Source organism: Ictidomys tridecemlineatus, chromosome 1, assembly GCF_052094955.1.
Source record: "Ictidomys tridecemlineatus isolate mIctTri1 chromosome 1, mIctTri1.hap1, whole genome shotgun sequence".
In the NCBI taxonomy this organism is placed as follows: Eukaryota; Metazoa; Chordata; class Mammalia; order Rodentia; family Sciuridae; genus Ictidomys; species Ictidomys tridecemlineatus.
This window is the reverse complement of record NC_135477.1, coordinates 218,667,741-218,688,061: the sequence shown is the minus strand read 5'-3', so window position 1 is coordinate 218,688,061 and position 20,321 is coordinate 218,667,741. Positions and strand designations below refer to the sequence as shown.

General features: G+C 37.9%; 1 protein-coding gene across 1 annotated transcript; it reads left to right on the top strand.

Annotated features, from left to right (window-relative positions):
- Nucleotides 1–6,878: 6,878 nt before the first annotated feature.
- Nucleotides 6,879–8,392, top strand: Gapt (GRB2 binding adaptor protein, transmembrane). The gene has a single exon (XM_040273560.2). It carries the CDS (start codon nucleotides 6,883–6,885, stop codon nucleotides 7,747–7,749), a length of 867 nt encoding a protein of 288 aa, XP_040129494.2. The 5' UTR covers nucleotides 6,879–6,882; the 3' UTR covers nucleotides 7,750–8,392.
- The last annotated feature ends 11,929 nt before the right edge of the window (nucleotides 8,393–20,321 follow it).

The following is a 20,321-nucleotide window of genomic DNA, read 5'->3' as shown; positions in this document are numbered from 1 at the left end:
CTCTAAGTAATTTTGATAGAGTTTCAGGTTTGAAAATGTATTCCTAAACATATCTGAGATCCCTTTCACTAAAACCTATCCTCCACCCCTCCAAAATGATGTAATATAAGTCTGCCAGCTGCTACCAAGGTTGGTCCTTAGCACAACTAAGAAACAATGGTTTTATTTTGACCTTTTGAAATTCACGACATCTCCTTTCACCTTCAGTTGCTCAATTTTCTCTCATTGTGTACACTGCTCTTCTGCCTCTATGGTGAAAGTATGTTGCTGGAAGGCGGCCATGCATTTCATCAAAACTCTAGTTGCTTTTTTTGATTAATCTCATGAAGCAATCAGTATTGAAGGATTTGCTAGCCACTAAATTTCTTGCTTTGTCAGGTAAACAACTTTAAGCTAAAATGTATTCCCATAATACCCTGAACAAATGACATGGGACTTTAGGGTTCCTTATAGAATATCCAAGAAAATTTTGTCTTCCAAACTTTCAAGTAATATCCACATATACAAATATTGACCCTATCTATCATTTCTAATATTACTCATTTAAATGTCTGAAAAAAAGCACAGGATTAAATTAAGTAAATTAAAGTAAATTAATTGACACCAAGGAGTTTCTAGGAATTTAAGTAAAGCGATTACAATCCTCAATTAGTAGAAGGTTATATTCAATAAATTATCCTGACAAAATTGTACAATAAACAAATAGAGCAATGAATCACTTACAGAAAAAAAATCTAGACATAATTATTGTGATTTAAAAAGGACATATAAAAAGAAAATTAAAATGTACCTTAATAAATTAAAGATCAGGAAGTTAAGAATATACACAATTCAAGACACAATACCAATCATAAAAATAAAATTATACAATAATTTTATTTTAATATATGCAGCATTTATTCTATACATTTAAAGAACGACTTTTTTAAAAAAAAAAAAAACCTTTAAAAGATTCATGGCAAGGATGGTGGTACACACCTGTAATCCCAGCGATTCAGAAGGCTGAAGCCAGAGGATCACAGGTTGGAATATTGTAGGTTTGAAACTAGCCTCAGCAATTTAGTGAGATCCTCAGCAACTTTGCAAGATCTTGTTTCAAAAATAAATAAATACAAAGGACTGAGGATTTAACTCGTGGAAAAGCTCTCCTGGGTTCAACCTCCAGTGACCAGAAAAATTAAAATTAAAAAAAATTAAAAATATTCCACCAGGCATGTTGGCACATACCTCTAATCCCAGTTTCTCAGGAGGCTGAGGCAGGAGTATTGCAAGTTTGAGGACAGACTCAGCAATTTACCAAGGCCCTAAGCAACTTAGTGAGACCCTGTCTCAAAGTAAAAAATAAAAAGGACTGGGGATGTGGCTCAGTGGTTCAGCGTCCCAGGGTATAATCCCCGTTACAAAAAACAAACAGACAAAAAATCCTACTTGAAGAAGGTAACAGGCAATCTACCTCCATTTATTTACAGAAAAAAATTATTATTCACAGAAAAATGAAAGGGATAGGCATGAAGTAAATTTTTTTTAAAAAGGGCAACATTTGGATGACATTCAGATGTCCTGACTTCTAGAGCAGATCACATAATTTCATACAAATAGTATTTTTATGACATTACATGCAGATTGAACACATGCATGTGTAGGTACGTATGTGCATTATTTAGAGGGGTGGCTAATATTACAGTTAATTATCCTGATGAGAGTATAGAGAACATCAAGTTTATAGGTTCACAATTTCTTAACTTCCTCCATTCTGGGATCTTTGTCTAGAACCCTTGTTTCTATTCTGTAAAACTTGTCTTAGCTCTGGCCTTTCCTGACCATCCTGAGCAGAATAGATGACTCTTCCTTGCCCCAGCTGTCCCCTATCCATAATCACATCTTTCTTAGCCCTTACCACCTTGATTTGAAATAATCTATGAATATACTGGCCTCTTTTCTTAGGGATTTTGTTTGTTTGTTTGTTGCATTAGGGACTGAACCCAGAGGCACTGCACCATGGAGCCACATCTAGCCCTTTTTATCTTCTGTTTTAAGTTAAGGTCTTGCTAAGTTGCTTAAGGCCTCACAAAATTGTTGTGGCTGACCTTGAACTTGAAATCCTCCTGACCTGAACTTGAAATCCTCAGCCTCTTGAACCTCTGGGATTACAGGCATAAGCCAATCTGCCCAGCTTCTCTTACATTTTAATATTACAGGGAGCTTATTCAGTCTCAAAGGAATGTGAGTGTGAATATGTTGCTTAAAGCCTCATACAATGTCAGTTACATATATATATATATATATATATATATATATATATATATATATATATATATATGACTGTTCTTCCAATGTCAGATTGGCATTTCAACCACTAAATCCTCTTCTTTCAAACCACCTTATACAAAGTGTATGGTTGAAGAAGTTCCAGTACAATTTAAAAAGCAATATTCCCATTAATTTTTCTAGCTGAACTGTTTAATGCGTCTGTAATTCAGCATTTCCTATTTTTGTGTAGCAGGGAGTCAGGCTCTGAGAGATGGCATTAAGTAAAGATTCTATATGGGAAACATACTACTCAGTCTAGCAGGATAGCAAGCAGAGAGGTTTAGCACAAAGGTGCTGGAGGCAAACTGCTGGCATAGGAGTGTAACTATTTTACCTCACTTCAGTTTGCTTCCATTTTCCTCCAAAATGGGACTAATAGCAGTGTTTCTCCCATAGGGCTGTTATCAGGATTTCATGAGCAATCTGCTGAAGGTTTAGTCCTGGTAGAACACTTGTTAAGTGTTAAGAAAAAACTTACTGATTACAGTTATTCCAGCAAAATTAACTAGTTCTCTTACTTGGCTTGGCTTGGCTTGCTTCTGATAGGACTGCTGAGGGTCTTTCATGTTCTGATGAGCCCGTGAATATCTACAGAAGCCATATTTCACAAGTCTACTCTGTAGGAGACCACTAGCATGTCCTAAAGTAGTGTGCCTCAGAATATAGTTTGCAAACTTCTCTTGTAATAAATTTAAAGGGATATATAATTCAGGGATATTCCTGAACTAAAACTAAGACAGTAATTTGATAGGCATAAGTTTTGGGCATTGGAATATCATATTTGAAATGAGGATTGTTTTAGAAATCATATAAAGAAATAAAAAAACTAAGACTTATGTTGTATTACATTTAGAATCTTTTTAAAAAATGAAATACAAATGAAACAATGTCAATTGAGAATTGCAAATATTGCTCAAAAACAGGAGGCTTTATGGATTTCCTTTCCTGATTACTTGAAAAGTTATTGCCTGTTAAAGATGAAGGAACAGACTTCCTTATTCAAAAATGTGTGCTGTTTATCTTAATTTTGGCATACCTGATAAGAACTTCCTCTAGAGCCAGGAAACTTTGCAAGTATTAAATATTCTGAAAGGAGGAGGTGAAGGAGGAAGTAACTGACCCAAGAGAAAAAGAGGAACAGGTTCTAAACCAGAAGCACATTTGAAGCTCAGCCAGAACAAGGGAGAGCCTAGCACACCAATCCTGAGGTAAGGAAGAACCTGTCTAAGGTGTTTGGATAGTGAAAAATGATGAGAAACAGGTTCACTTGAAACCCAGCAATGACTTTTTATCTTATCCAACACTGTTTTTAGAAAAAAAAAAATGCTTCAGGTGGCCATAGGGGGAAACAAGATTACCTGCTGGGAGTGATGCTGATGTTTCTTTACATGCGTATATGCTCATAGATCTGTGCCTGGAGTGTTTTTCTGTGTTTGCCTTGCTTCCCAACAAATGGGGCAGTATCTGGCCCATTAAATTCCAGTTTATCAACAATTTGTGACTTTTAAGACAAATGGATAATTATTAGGCAATCTGTTGAAACTGCTTTCCAAAATGAAAAGTCTTCTTTGAGCAGGATAAAATTAAAGAGATGTGGATGTTGTTACATTTGAAAGGCTCTTGTTTGAAACATGTTTTTCATTATAGGTCTGGGTTTATGTCTCTCTGAGTTTTTCCCTATGAAGTTATTTTGAAGAAAGGGAAAAGCTCCCCCCCCACCCCCCGTAAAAAATCTCCTTGCCTTTATCTCAATGAACACCTTGATATTAGGAATGTACTGGAATGTATGCTCTGCATAGAACAGCACAGATGATAAACATAAATCTCCTCTTTGAAATTGAAAGGTCAATTTATTACCTTATCTTTGGCTGCCAGCAGGACATTAGTTTGCTATCCCAACCCCTGACTCTATTTCTGTGGTAGGCCTTTACCTCTTTAAACGCTTGTTAATTCTGATCAATATTTGAAATTTGTTTTGTAAATTTATGTTAAATAGTATGGCAAATAATTGCTTAAATAAATAATCATTTAAACCACAGAATATCTTAAGATAAGTTCTCATCAATTTTGCAAAGGAAAAGGGATCCTAATGGTAAAAGACATTTCACAAACTTTTACCCTGAACACAAACCTGGTGTCCAGCATCATAAAGGAGGAATCCTTACATGGTGATCATATATTCTTAATTCCAATGTACTCCCCAGAATTTCAAGGATATCAAAAGGTATCCAGGGGTGGGGTTATGGCTCAGTGATAGAGCACTTGCATGAAGCACTGGGTTCAATCCCCAGCAGCACATAAAATAAAATATAATAAAGGTATTGTGTCCATGAACAACTATTTAAAAAAAATAAAGGTATCTAGCCCTGGGGTTTTGGTGCAGTATTTTATTAAATAAATTTTATACATTAATTATGTGTCATATTCAATTTGGTTATAGGAAATATCATATGGAAGGTTTGCACATTGGCATATTCTAATCTGGAAATCAGAGCTAATCAAGAGCTAATCAAGCTATTCAAAAACAGTGATCAATGCAATTGATAACCATTTACATATATTTGCTAAGTGTAATATTTGGAAGAAAATTTTATTTGACTCCTGATTTAGTCACTACTTAGTTGTTAATGAAATTGCTTAACATTTTTAATCATTTGTTTTATGATATGTAAAATGAGGATAACAATAGTAACCACTTCAAATGGCAGCTGTAGAATTAAATGATATAGTCTATATAAAATTATTTATAGGCTGATTCAAAATATGCTACTAATTAAATATGAGTGATGAGGAGATTCAATAAATTATGATGAATACCCCAACAAGGACTGTTAGAAATATTATGTGCAGGGGCTGGGGATGTGCAGGGGCTGGCATGCGTGCGGCCCGGGTTCGATCCTCAGCACCACAAACCAACAAAGATGTTGTGTCTGCCGAGAACTAAAAAATAAATATTAAAAAAAAATTCTCTCTCTCCTCTCTCACTCTCTCTCTAAAAAAAAAGAAATATTATGTGCAGCTATTTCTATGTCTAGTCTGAAAATATATAATAATAATATTTTCTTGATAAAATCATAATAGAATATTCAGCCTAGCTGAATGCTTCCTGTTTCTCTTCTTTGATATTTTAAAGCATCAGCAGAAAAAATTCTATATTTATCTTACTTGAATGAAAGTAACTCATTGAAAGGTATAAGAAAATTGATGATAAGATGGTTTGCAAAAGCTGGGTGCAGTTTCATAGGCCTGTAAGCCTAGAGGCTGAGGCAGGAGGATCACAAGTTTGGGGTCAGCCTCGGAAATTTAGCAAGACCCTATTTCAAAATAAAATAAATAAATACATTTTAAAAGGGCTAGGACATAGCTCAATTGTAGTGTACTTGTTTAACATGTATAAGTTCCTAAGTTTGGTTCCTCATACTACAAAATAAAAGGTTTTACTTCAAAGATCTCTTTTCATATTTAAGTATAAACTATATATCTTTTAGAAGACATATCTTGAGTCTTAAGCAATTAACCAACTAGATCCTAAATTTTCTAGTCATTTTTCGTATTTAATTCTTCATTCATTAAATAGATTGAGCCAGGTATGGTGGAGCACACCTGTAATCCCAGCAATTTGGGAGGCTGAGGCAGGAGGATAACAAGTTCAAGACCAGGCTTAGCAACATAGCAAGACCCTGAGCAATTTAATGAAACCCGTCTCAAAATTAAAAAGGGCTAGGGATGTGGCTCTATAGTTAAGCACCCCTGGATCCAATCCCCAGTACTCAAAATAAAAATAAATAAAATAAATAATAAAATAAAAAGGGCTGGGTACTTAGCACAGTGGTAAAGCACCCCTGGGTTCAATTCCTAGTTCCATAAAAAATTAAAATAAATAAATAAATAGATTGAATGCTGTGTGTGTGTATGTGTGTGTGTGTGTGTGTGTGCGCGTGTGTGCTTTGGGTTATATGTCTTATGAGCTATCTTATAAGTATAAAAAAATCAATAAAAGATTAGAAATAATTTTAAACATCATCAATAATAAATTTACTGAATTAGAGAGAAAAGAAAAGAAAAGAAAAAATGAGCTGATCCCTACTCACCCTTAATGAAGTAGAAAGACACATAATTGTCTGTCATTTAGGTTATCTTGTTTCAACAGATTATTGACTCCTTAATGTGGGATCTCAGTGAAAAGAACGAATCAGGAAAGACAGTCCCTGCCCACTTGAAAGAGGGATGAGCAGGCTTCGTAGAGAAGGTAGAGATGATGGGAACGATCACACACATCCTCTTGTCCCGTTATACTACTGCAGGTGAAACGTTGTCTTTCACTTGAAAGTCATTATCTTGATCATTAAAAATCATGTTGAAGACTGGGTGGTTAAGCCACTCAGGCTTGGGCAAGGATGGGTTCTTCAAACCTTCTCTCCCCCGACGATAGCTACCGGTATAGTCTATATTGCAACCAGGAACACACTACATGCTGGTGGTAATGTATTGGTAGATGTGATAGAGTTTTGATTATGCTACATGCTAACTATGCAATTAATGCATTTTTTAAAATTTACAACAGGTTTCTGGATGGCAGATAATATAACCTTCGTTTACTTGAGTTTTCTACTGTGCTGTTATCTTCCACTCACTTCTGCTTCATTTTGTGATCCACTGATAGAAAAGAAAGTGGAGTGGATTAAAATCCCCCCTGATACAGTCCAATTGTATATTAATGACTGTAATGTGAAGAGCATCCAATACACAGAAAGCCATCTTTCAAAACTAAGTCTACTCAATATCACCTCTAGGTGCATCAGGACTCTGCCAGCTAATGTTCTCTCGGATCTGGAAAAAAAATGCCTAAGAAAGCTTCCAATCTCATTTTTGAACAGTACTAGTCTGTACGGAATTACATCTGTCTGTACCTGTGAGTTTATTACTGACATCCCCAAGCCCCTGAACAACACTGTTTGTGCAGAAATGTTGAAAAGCTGTGGAAACACATCGGTGGCCATTTCTGTAGGCATTTCCCTTTTAGTACTCTTGGTGGTCTGTGGGATTGGGTGTGTTTGGCACTGGAAACACCGAAACACCACCGGATTTACTTTACCGAAGTTTTTGCAAAGGAGAAACAGCAGGAAAAAAGACTTAGCAAAAACCTTCTGCTTGAGTCCTCACATTGTTGGCTCAAGGCCTAAAATCTCAGCTGAAACCCAAAGCCACAGACCGTCTGTCAGGGGAACTAGGATGCAGGCCAACTATGAAAATGTGGAAATGGGGCCTCCCAAAGCTAACAAAGAAACTGACAAGGGACTCTACGAAAACACTCAGCAGATCAATTTCAAAGAGCACATGTATGGAAGTGAGACATCCTGTGACTACTATAACTTCCAGAAACCTGCTGCCTCGGAAGCTCAAGATGAGGATATCTACATTCTTCCTGACTCCTATTAGCTTTTCAAAACTACTGAGTTTCATTGTTGGAGGATAAAATATGCACGGGGACTTGGATGGTGCTGATGCACTTATTGACCAAATTCTTCTCATGAAATTCAGTGGTCTCTCTATGTCCACCCCATGGATCCTGTCTACGTGCATGATTGTAGATTCATTCTAAATAACCTCTCTTCCCTCTTCTCCTGGGATTAAATCTTTACCATGTATATTGATTTTTCCTTCTAAATATCATCTGTTGTGTCTTTGCTTTGTTTCTACTTCCACCATCTTTTTCTGATTTAGGATTATTTTCACGGTCTCCTCCTGGGTCTTCCTGTCTCCACCCACTCAATCAATTGCACATGATGCTGCCAGATTTATCTACAGAAAATATTCCCACTGGCCGCATTACACCTTCGCTGAAAACCTCTTAATGCTGCTCTTTAAAAAAGACACAATGCTCATAATTCTAACTCCTGCATTCATAATTTTTAATGAAAAGTTTGTTCCCACTTACTTTTCCAACAACATCTCCTACTAACCCTAATTTCTCTGCATCCATCAGAATCATCTTAAAACCTGGCAAACTCATCTCCTCCATGGCTCTCTCTAGCCTGCCTCAGATTAGAACTTCTTCCACAAGTCTTCTGAGTAATCCCAAAGCTACATTTACCTTTTTATTTTCTAACATTCTACAGGTTTTTGCTTCCTGCTCTATTCTTTTGGTATTAAAACATGAATATGAATGGTGGATATGTTATTTTAGTACTTAAAGTCATATGAGAATATCTCAAATTCCCACTCAATAGAAGGGAACTGCTTCATGTTCATATTTTAGCCTCACAACCGTTATGTGAGTCCCTAATTATTTGTTCACTTGACAAGAATTGAATTGTACATTTTGCTAAGTAGTTTTGAAAAGAACCTAATAAATCTATTCATTATTCATCTATGGAAGGAATATTTATTGAGTATCTTCTATCTCCCTTTTATTGTACTATGCACAGGAGGATTCAGATGAGGGGTTGTTACAATGGTAAAAAGACGTGAATCTTGCACACTACTGTCTAGTAGGAAATAAAAAAATACAATGAACAAATAACTACATTCATTATGATGCTATTATATCTTGTTTCTAAGTCTAAGCTTTCATATGCTGCCATGAATTGCTTGACCTGGGACTCTGCAAACTACATTTATCTTTTGCCAGACGTATCCATATTAGGCTCTGCTGATGGGGGAGTGTGACAAGAAAGACTGGAAGCAATAGGAAGCAAGAGGAACTTGAACTTCTGGTCCCCCTTGCCATTATACCAGTTGCTGTTACACCAGCATCACCAGTTGCTTACAGTTTCTAGTTTCTTCTAATATTTTAGAACCAGCTTCAATGCACCTTGCTGGAGGTATAGCACCAGCTGGTCAGCAGCCTGCCTTAGAGTCAGATAACTAGCTCTCAGGCCTCCTGCAGGCTCCAGAGGTACCAGCAGGAGACAAGTGACACCTCAGTCTATTCTGAAAATGCCCAGTCCTGAGGGTGGTAATAACTTCTTTCTGCAGTTGCTAACTCTGCGGTACCTCAGTGTCCCCTTTTTGTTTATTGCACAAGTCCAGTACCTGTTTTGCAAAATCTCTCTGAATTCTGTTAGAATAAACTGGTAAGCTTTCTCTTTCTCCAAGTAAACCTTGAATGATACAAACAAGAATAATAGTAAGTGCTTTGAATGAAAGAGGTATTCTATTTTGGAGAGCAATGCAGTAGAATAGAGAAAAGGATTTCAATTTTAATCAGGTGGTCAAAGGAAGCCTGTTAGGAAACACTTAAGGTGAGACTTAAGGGTGAAAAGAAGCTATCCATCTCCACGTGATGCACAGAGGTAAGTACGTGAGCAGCATGTAGTAAAAAAGAGCTTGGGGCGTGGAAAAATCTCTAGTGCTCTGGGACTTATGGAAAGCTATTGTGACTGCAGCTCTCTGGGGGAGGGTTGAAGTGGCACCTGATGGGTTAAAGGAATGAACAGCTTATCACATGACTTTCTGTAAGTCTTGGCACACAGCGAGTGTAGACTCTGTCAGGAGTCTTGATATGGGGTTCAACTCTATAATAGGGGCAACTGGAGTATTAATGGGCTTTAAGCATAGCAATGGCATGAAAGCATTTGAATTTTTGAAGAGCTACTGGGCTGAGGAAGAACTGCAAAGGCAAAGTGAATGTGGGTAGGATTGTTAAGGAGCTTTTAGATTTCGCTTAGAAAGGAGCAGCTAGCTGCAGGGTGAATGAAGACATCGACAGTATTGCCTGCCCTCTTCTTCAGAGGAACCTCTGATCCCTAAGAATAATGGTTGATACTATGAAATGTATGACTTACTGACACTTATCCATCCTAGTTAATTATCCAAAATGTCTAATGACAAAATTTCAACAAACAGATTTAATTGAATTTTATTCACCATTAATTAATCTGGCAATATCCCATCTAAAGATTTAGACAAGCACTCACCTGGCATGGCATAGCTGTCCATTTTCATGAAGTAATTTGAGCAGGAATGAGGAAGAACCATGATAGGAAAAGGATTGGTTCACACCAGGATTCTTCAGGTTTCTTTCCATAGAAGGGTTAATGCAGAGGGGACTTTCACCTCATGCTGCCCAATAACTGCCTCTTTGGGGCTTTGGTTATCATGCCTCTCTGGATGTCTCAGAAGCCCAGATGAACATCTTAGTTTCAGCTCTGTGACGTGGAACTTTAGCATGGAACTTTACCAGTTTTATGTTTTTAAACTGGTAAAGTTTTAAAGAAAACTTTACCAGTTTTCTGGGGGCTAGTGCAGGAGCCATGCCCAAATATATGACCTCCCGTAATTTTATTTGACAATGGGTTGAGTGGATTATCTTTGAGTATTCTCTTTGACCAGAAGAGATGATAAAAATCTGTGTAAAAGAAGTATTTGCTCAATGATCCTTTGCCTAGTTTTTAATCTTGACTTGCTTTTAAAATTAATTGTAAGTTCTTTATCAAATTAAAACTTCTCCATTCTTATATCACTAGCAGTCCTTGAAATAGGGGCAGGACAAGGGAAATAGAGGACATTGTCATTCAGTGTTCTCAGTTAACCATAAATGCCTTCCTTCATTCCTCCTCCTCTTTCCTATTCTTTCTTTCTCTATCATGTTCCCTCCCACCAATTCTCCTCTTCCTCCCATCTATCTTTCTCTGCCTCTTTCACTCCTTTTCGACTCTGTCACCTATTAGCATCCTTAATTACATTTCTCCACCTTAAAATCTTGAAAGTTGAATTTTTTTCCATTACAGATAAAGTTTATTAAAGACAGCAGTTTGTAGTTGTCTCATAATGTTAGTAAAAGTAGCCAGATGTGCCAAAATTAAAAAAGGAAGGATGCTGGGGTGAGGAAAGGAGACAGCAGCATCAAATCTACCAAATGTGATTTTGCTATGTGCTCACAGAAATGTAGGTGTGCTCACATCCTGTGACTTACGGCTAGTGTGTTAGAGTCTGTGGCCAATGTCCCGTGACAGTAAGTACATGGCTTCTTGACCTTACTTTCAGCCTGCCCTTGAAATTTTACTGCAGTCTGCCTTCTGCCTCACTTCCCAAACGATTATTGATCTCTACAGCAAATGGAACTGTGCTTATCCCATAGAAAGCTTTGCTTTCAAATGTCCCAGTTACTGCTCAAGCCAGGTAGAATGAGCGCAGGGATGAAGAGCACTCAGGCAGTGGGAAGGTTGAGACATTGAGCTCCTTGGAAGAGACATAAAAGAAAGAAGTCAAAAAGGAGAATATGATGCCTGCACACAGATGATTATGGACCGTGTTATGTTTGTGTCTCTCTGAAATAGTTATGCTAATACCGTATGTCCAATGTCATGGTACTTGGTGAGGGATAATTAGGTTTAAATGAGATCATGAGAATGGGCTCCTTCAGATGGAATTAGTGTTTCTGATAAGAAGAGAACATTTTAGATGTGCTCTCTCTCTCTCTCCCTCCCTTCAGCGTGTGAAGATATGAGTGCAAGTCAGCAAGCCAGGAAGAGGGCTTAGAACCAAGTCTACCAACACCTTGATCTTGAAATTCTTAGCTTCCCAAACTCTGAGAAATAAATGCTTGCTTTAACCATCTGTTCTATAGGATTTTGTTATAACAGAATGAAAAGTTACATCTATTTATTTATTTATTGGTACCAGGGATTGAATCTGGTGGTGCTTAACCACTGAGCCGGATCCCCAGCCCTATTTTATATTTTACTTAGAGACATGGTCTTGCTGAGTTGTTTAGGGCCTTGCTAATTTGCTGAGACTGGCTTTGAACTCATGATCTTCCTCCCTCAGTCTTCTGAGCCACTGGGATTACAGAGGTGGACCACCACACCCAGCCAAGCAGTTACTTTTAAAACTGTTATTCTAAGACATAACTATTTGGGTTAAATTTGAGTGGTGATGGTCCCCAGTAGCTAAATGCTAACCTTATGGGATCACCTTGTGGCACGTACTTATTTTCCCTCTTCTCTTAAGGTCATTTGAAGCATCCTTTTCTCTTGTACACCATCAGTGCAGTGGTTCCCTATGATCTAGCCTCAGTTCCCAGCAGTTTTTCCTGGGTACTCTGGACATTTTTACATAAACTTTCCTGCTTCAATGTCCTCTTAAATCACATGATATAGATAGCTCAGCACCTACTGCTTTATTCTACGTGGTGTCCTTCAGTCATTTGAAATTCAGCATGAGCCAGACTAGTGAATTGAGATCTTACTCAGAAATAGATGTGGAAATAGATGGAATATAAGACTCAGAGATGAAGAGAAGGTTCCATTGCATAGGTTACTTGCTAATAATTTAAAAATCTGATAGCTTCAAAATATCATGGCATCAGAATACTATGTACAAAGAGGCTGTGTTTTCAATATCAGTACCTGGTTCAAACAAATAAGATTTATCCTTGAGGTCCCCAGTCCCTGATTCCATGTAGTTCTACATTTGGAAAATTGTGTATCTCCTTCCTTTGAGTCATGATCTCTGAAACACAAGACTGTATATGTAGTAGCAAAAAGCTAAGGGCCTGTTAGGTGACTGGCTAGAGGACTTGACTGAAAACTACAGATGCAGAGCAGCAGATTAGTAGTCCCCTTATTTTACCTTATTTACACTTTTGTTTACAGCTTATTGTAAAATCTTGGAACAGCTGTATTGATTTGGACTTAAAAACTGATCTTTAACAGAATAAATTGTGTGGAAAAGAGCCAGACCAGGGATTATAGAATTTGTCCACTTTGAGTGAATGGATATTCACTTATATTCCTCTGAAAGATAGGAAGATATAACTTGAATGAAATATATCCTGAATGAAAAGCATTTTCTGGTACTCCTGAAAAGGGATAGACAGGAGGTTACAGAACATCAAGATCAGGAATATAGCAAGTGGCTTTAATGACCAAATAGGATAAAGTGATTTTAGCATGCAACAAATATTTATCAAATGCCTATAACATATCAAGTACTCGGAGGGCTCAGAGAATTCAATAGTGGAGAAGGTCTGAGAAATAGACCTTGTATCAGTAGTCAGAGAGATCATGATCTACAGAGGGGTTCTGATACTTACAGATATAGTCCTGTTACTTATAGAAACTACTAAAATGAATTCCTGATAATAGTATGATAGAAACACAGTGTAAAGGAAGATCAAAGCTAGAGATGGGGTTAGGAAAGCTTTCCTGCAGAACATGCCACATAAACTGAGACCTGAATATCAATTAGGAGACAGCCAAGCAGATGTCAAGGGAGTAGTATTCCAAAAACAGGTTAACATTCAAGCACCCAGAGTATAGCTGGAGTTTGAGATGAATCTAGATTCTCCACTTCTGAAAGCAGGTGGGGTCTGCAGCAGCTTCAAACCTCTGTAGCCAAGAGAGCCTGTTGTCATGTTAGCAGCTAATCAAGGTAGGGGTTGCCTGCTGGCAGTGGCTTTAAGGGTTGCAGCTGGCAAAGCCCAATTCTTCTCCACTACCATTGAATGGTGTGTTGTAGCTCTTAATGGCAGGCTATGGCCTCCAGTGTTTCAGCAGACCTCAGAAGCTCACAACCAACTTCTTTCCAGGTTCTTGTCTCATGAATTTGAAGAATGAATTTTACAGATGAGAAAGAGTGAATGCAAAAGAGTAGCATTTATTCATGCGGGAAGAAAAAAAAGAGAAAGCACTTTCACAGGCCTAGAGGGGATCAGATAGGGGCTGCTGTTGCTGGAGTGTGCTAGTCTTATGTAGCACATTATTCAGCTAATCAGAGTCTGAAAAGGACTAATGCCATTGGTTAACCCTCAAGTCTGAACTTCTATCTGGGTTTCTCCCCACTTATGTTTTATTGCCACTCACCGGCAATTGCAGCTTCCCGGGAGGTTGAGTTCAGGGGATAGTGGGTGCTGGGACATTCAGAGCTGTGGCGCTGTGTGGAGTGGGCATCCCACTGGCCTGGGCCACTATGGGGTGACAGGTTGGTATGCCCTGGGTTACCTCAGCCTTGACCCGTAGTACCTTAGACCTGGGCTGGCAAAGTGGCCTCCTCACAGCCTGAGCTCACCATTGCCACTTGTACTCAAGCCCCTTGGGCTACCGCTCTGCTGATCCACCACTGCTTCTCTGTGGGGACACGTGGGGTGGTTGCACAGCTTAGTGGTTGGGAGCCATGTCGATAGGGTGAGTTTCACAAACATGAAGGAAGAAAAACACTGCTTAAGTATAGCATGTTAAAGGAGAAGAAAAAGAAAAAGTACCTACCAGGGAAGGTCAGCTGATATGGGGTTTTACATGAATTTACGGAGTTTAGACTTTATTCTAAAAAAAAAAAAAAAAAAAATCCAGTACCTGTAATATCAGACTATGTTCTCGGAGGCTGAAATAAGACTGGCATTTTCTAAAAACCACAGGCATTATTGCAAGCAAAAGTTTTTCCAATGGGCAATAAAATAAGAGAAGCAAGACTGTGACACCAAGGATATAGGACTCGATTCCAAAAAGGCACATGTCTATGAGTTGTTAAGATTTACAGTGCTCTCCAGCATTGTGTTAAAGCCTCCACAGCTTTTAATGTAGATTCAGCTTGTTTTGAATTCTGAGACTCTTCCAATAGAGATGAGAATTAAGCAGATGAGAGTGGCTCAAACAAAAGGAAGCACAGAAGATGGTACATTGCCAAATGCAATCATGGATGATGAAGGTGTGACTGCAGTTATTGACCTGTGCCGTTGCCATGGAAACTAACGCTCTGTGGCCTGGCATAGTTTCCCTTTTAAAGGACAGATTGGCTTTAGTGGAGAGTTAAGACTACAAATTATAGAAGTTGGATCATCAATTGCCACATGTAGTCTAAATTCTTCTCAGGGAAACAATGGCAATCGAGGTGAACTCCCCAGAAGTCCTGAGGCTGTCAAAAGCACAAGATTGAAGCTCAGTGGAGGGCAACAGAGGTCACCTATTGCCTCAGGCTCATTTTCTCAACTCTTCTCTATTCTAATTGTGATGGCCAAAATTTAGAAGGAGAAATGCATGTAAACAGGTTTTATCTATTAGCATGATTTTTAAAAAAATTATATTAGGGGATATGAAACTTACCAAATAAATAAAATATTTGGCTTTTCTCCCTAGGCATTTCAGAGAAGACTGAGGTCCACATTAGCCGCCTCATATTGGAGTACTTCTGAGTACCAAGTATCATAAAGAGGCTATCTGTGAATTATCATTCTTCATTCTCGAACGACCCTGTCTCAAAGATATTGTTACTATCTCTCCACTTTACAAATGAGATGATCGAGGTTTAGGGAAATTAAAATTTTCCAAAAGCAAGATTTCTTTCCAGTTGTTACAGCACAACTTGCCTAGGAACCAACCTAGGTTCCCTTCAATAGATGAATGAATTTTAAAAAATGTGGTCAATATACACAATGGAGTATGACTCAGCCATAAAGAAGAATGGAATTATAAAGCTTGACAGTAAGGGGATGTAACTGGGGACTATCATGCTCAGAGAAATAAGCCAGACTCAGAAAGTCAAAGGTGGCATGTTTTCTCTGATGTGCAGAAGCTAGTCCAAAATAAGATGGAAAAAAGAAAAGAAAGGGGGAAAGAAATCTGTCAAAATAGAAGAAACATCAGTGGAGCAGGGAAGGGGATTGAGAGAGCAGGAAGAAGGATGGGATAAGGGGAAAACCGTGGAAATAATCTGATCTACCTTTCCTATATACATATATGAATATTCCAGAGTAAATCTCACCATCATATGCATCTATAAGACACTAATTTAAACATAAAACTATACGTAACAGAAAAATTAGGAGAGGAGAGCAAAGGGAAAAAGGAAGGGAGGGAAAGGGGAATTCCTGGGGACTGAATGAGAGCAAATTATATTCTATGCTTTTATGATTATGTCAAAATGAATCCTAACGTTATATATAAACCCCCACCACAAAATAAAAAGGCAATATTTGAACTGGTCACCCAAATGGGAATAACTTGCTCAGACATTTTATTAGAACATTTCTAGCAGGTGATAATAAGTTCTGTCTTAGCATTATCGAATTTCAGATCCAGAAAATAACTTGGAAATCATCTAGATGGCCTTCCTCATTTTAACATTTTAACAACAGTGAGCATCAGAAAATTTATGTGGTTTCCCTGATGTCTGTTGGGAAATTAAGGACTAATCAGGGCCGGATCTAGGGCTACCAGCTTCCAGGGATTTTCAACTTGCTGCCTTTATATTGAATTTGTAAATAGAGGGTTTTGTTGTTGTTGTTGTTTTTGTTTTGTTTATTTTTGTTTTTGTTTTCCTTTCTGATCCAGGTCTTTTTTTTTTTTTTCCTGCCTTGCTTTTCTGAATTCCATTTTAAAATTTGGGCATTTTCCTCTTTTTGCTTCTAGAAATGAATCTGGTTTTCCAAATGGAAACAAAGATGGTCCTAAGAGAGCAGAATAAACAGATTTCTTAATGCTTGTGGCCCTTGGGTGGCTAGCGCTCAGTAATGAAGGCAATCCATCAGGAGTGGAGTGGTGGACAATACTTCCTCTTCTGGTCATTATTTCCTAAAACATACTCTTTTGTCATCTTGTCTCATCTGGCAGAATGTGTCTAGACTATATACACTTTTAACTCAATTATCTGGTAAGAAAAACAGCTAACAATAGAGGAGCATTCAGCGTGGGAGGGGAGAGGAGGGGGAGGGGACATGTTTGTGACAAGAGCATTGCAATAAGAAGGTTGGGGAGTATATCAGAAAGAAGGGATAGTGACAAAGCAATTACACTGTGGGTGCATGGAGAGAGCCTAGACCAGGTTTCTGGTCTTTTCTGTTCTTTTCTGTTCCAGAAGAAGATTCAGGAGAATACTGCAAAGCATCCAGTCAAAGAAAACCTATCTCATTTCAAATCAGATAAGAAAAAAAACCATAATATATGTATATATATATATGTATATATATATACATATATATTTATACATACATACATACATATTTTTTAGTTGGTTAGAGTGTTAGAGTTGATAAAAGCTTAGAGTGAGTGTTTGGGAGAGGAATGGAGAAGTACATGGCAGAGAAAACTTAGAAAAGGAGGAATGAAGAAATGCTCAATGGAGAAGGCTTTTTGATAGAGTCACATATCCTCCTAGGTATGATCGAGAGAGGAAGTTCTGCCAAAAGTGGAAAATTCAGACACCTACAGGGTGAGGCAGGGGACACAGCTGTGAATTAGACCTGCTGGAGGGCAGTGGGGTGAGTCCTACATGGTGAGCAGGAGAGACAGCTGCTCCAGTTGTGTGTCTTTTAGGACATGAGGGCCAAATCATAAGGAAACAAATGTGCCCCTGAACTCTGCACCAGGACGTCGGTGCTTGGTGCTTGGATTTCTAATGCCTTGCACAGGCATGCAGAATGGGCAGATATGGCTCCAGTTTTGCTTTTTACTAAAAGTAACGTCTTATGAGTTAAGCATATATATTCTTAAATGTATTCAAAAATATATATGTTCAGATATCTAGTACTAAAGGAAACCAGAGGGGAAGTGGAACTTGGTTCACTTAAGAAGATTTTCATTTCCTCTTTTACTTGGCTGCACTACTTAATACACCAATACCATTTTCTCCCACATGTGTTGAAAAAGAAATGGTAAAGCTTATCAGAATGTATCTTCTTGGCTGCACTTGGTGGAGACAATGAAAAACTATAATGAAGATCATATGTTTTCAACATGTAGACTGAGATCTTAATTTTCAAAGTCCAGATTAAATTCTAGGTCATTTTGGAAGCTTTCTTCAATACTAGAAATCCAAAATAGTTTATCTATTTTTGGATTTCTTTCATTTATCTATTTTTTTCTTTTTCTAGCCACCCAACCAACCAGTTAATATTTATTGAGGGCCTGTCAGCTACTATGCATTGTGATAGCAACTGAAGACCCAATAATAAATATAAACATACAAAAAATACTCCTATACTCTAGATAAAATACAAAAATAAAAATCACAAGCTTAGTTAGAAACACAAATAAATACTATGAAGAAAAGAAACATGGTTGGATGAAAGCTTATAATATAAAAACTTTAATTTGACTCATTGGAACATTTAGGGCAATCTACTTAAACTGTATTTCTAATGTATTAATTATTTAAGCAGAATTCACCTAGGAAGAAAATAAGAGTTAGTGGCTGTCTTGTTGTGAAAGAGACCCATTATTATAGAACATGATCATTTGTGTTAGCTTTTTTGTTTAAAAGAAAGGTCAAAATTTTAAGCTGCTTTGAAAAGTATTTAAACTGCTTACTAAACATAAGTGGAAACAAGAATATTATTTTGAGAAAATTTCATAAAGATTTGTTTTCCATACAGGTATATCTATCTTAAATTTAAACATTTCTAGGCAATGCAATAGACTATCACAAGTAAATGCTTTACCATACAATACACCCATATTTGAAGCACGATTCTGATGAATATCAGGTATGTGTCGCTTCTGAACCAAAAAATCAACAGCTGAGAAGTAAGAATCCTAAAATATAGCTGAAAAAATGCATACTCCATTTATAATATGTCAAAATACACTCTACTGTCATGTATATCTAAAAAGAACAAATAAAGTTTTGAAAAATTTGAGTTCTTTACATATCCTAGAGATTAATTCTTTATCTGAGGTGCATGTGGTAAAGATTTTCTTCCAATCTGTAGGCTCTCTCTTCAGATTATTGATTGTTTTTTTTTTTTTTTTTTGCTGAGAAGCAGCTTTTTAGTTTGAATCCATTCCATTTATTGATTCTTTTTTTGGTGTTGGTGGGTACTGAGGATTGAACTCAGGGAAACTTGGCTACTGAACCACATTCCCAGCCCTATTTTGTATTTTTATGTAGAGAAAGGATCTCACTGAGTTGCTTAGCACCATCCTTTTTCTGAGGCGGGCTTTGAACTAGAGATCCTCCTGTCTCAACCCCACCCCCCAGCCACTGGGATCACAGGGGTGTGCCACCTCGTCTAGCCATTTATTGATTATTGATTTTACTTCTTGTGCTTTAGGGATCTTGTTAAGGAAGTCAGATCTTAGGTCAACACGGTTGTGACAATGGCCTTAGGCAACTCCATTTTAGAAACTCCAGTTTGAAAACTGCAGTCTCACCAGACACACCCATAGAGCCCTCCAATATGACCTCAAACAAGTTACTTGCCCTCACTGTGATAAACAGAGTGAAGACCCTGGCAGACTGTCCTCACCTGATAAGAGGGAAAGGCAAGAAGCTCAGGGTGGAGACCACCAGATGTTTCTGACCCCAGGGTAAATGATGTTATGGAGAAATCTGGTGGTAGCTGATAAGGTTAGAAAGGGGGATCAAAAGCCCCCAAGTTTAGTATACATAATAGAGCTGATGAACAGGGATTCAGCCAGCCGAAACCAGGATGCACCCGAGCTGAAGAGCCTGATGAAGACCTGACGTCCCATCACTTGTGATCATTCCTGATCTTCTGCGTGATCCTCACCACTCTCAAACTCTTATGGCCTTATCTGGACCTTGGTGAGAGCCGCAACTTCTCTATACAACACTCTCCTCAATCCGTCATCCACTCCATGCCAGGAAAAGCCTGACTTGGTTCCGGGCCTGGTTACCGAGGTCTAAGTGAGTGTGCATCTGCTGGACATAAAGCCTAAGGCTTAAGACTTTTGAACTTAGCATGCAGAGGGAATGATTGTCATTAGCCTGTCACAATTAAGTATGTTTTGCAGTGTTTAGAATTAATCTAGAATTAATTAATCTAGAATTGTTTGCTGTGAATTGATTATGTCTATTGCAGTGCCTAGCATTAAGGATTGTTGTTTTCTTGATTAAGAACCTATAGAATGAAATTGTATTGAGTAATTTGAGTGACTAAGGCATTGAAAGGGGCAGAAGCTCATGGACATTTTCTATTTCTCCCCTCGACTGTGTATGTCACAAATTTTGTCCTCTAGCAACAATGGTGAAGATTTGGGCCCACTTTTTCTTCTAGTAGGTGCAGGGTCTCTCTGTTATAGCACTTCATCCACTTTGAGTTTCGTGCAGGGTGA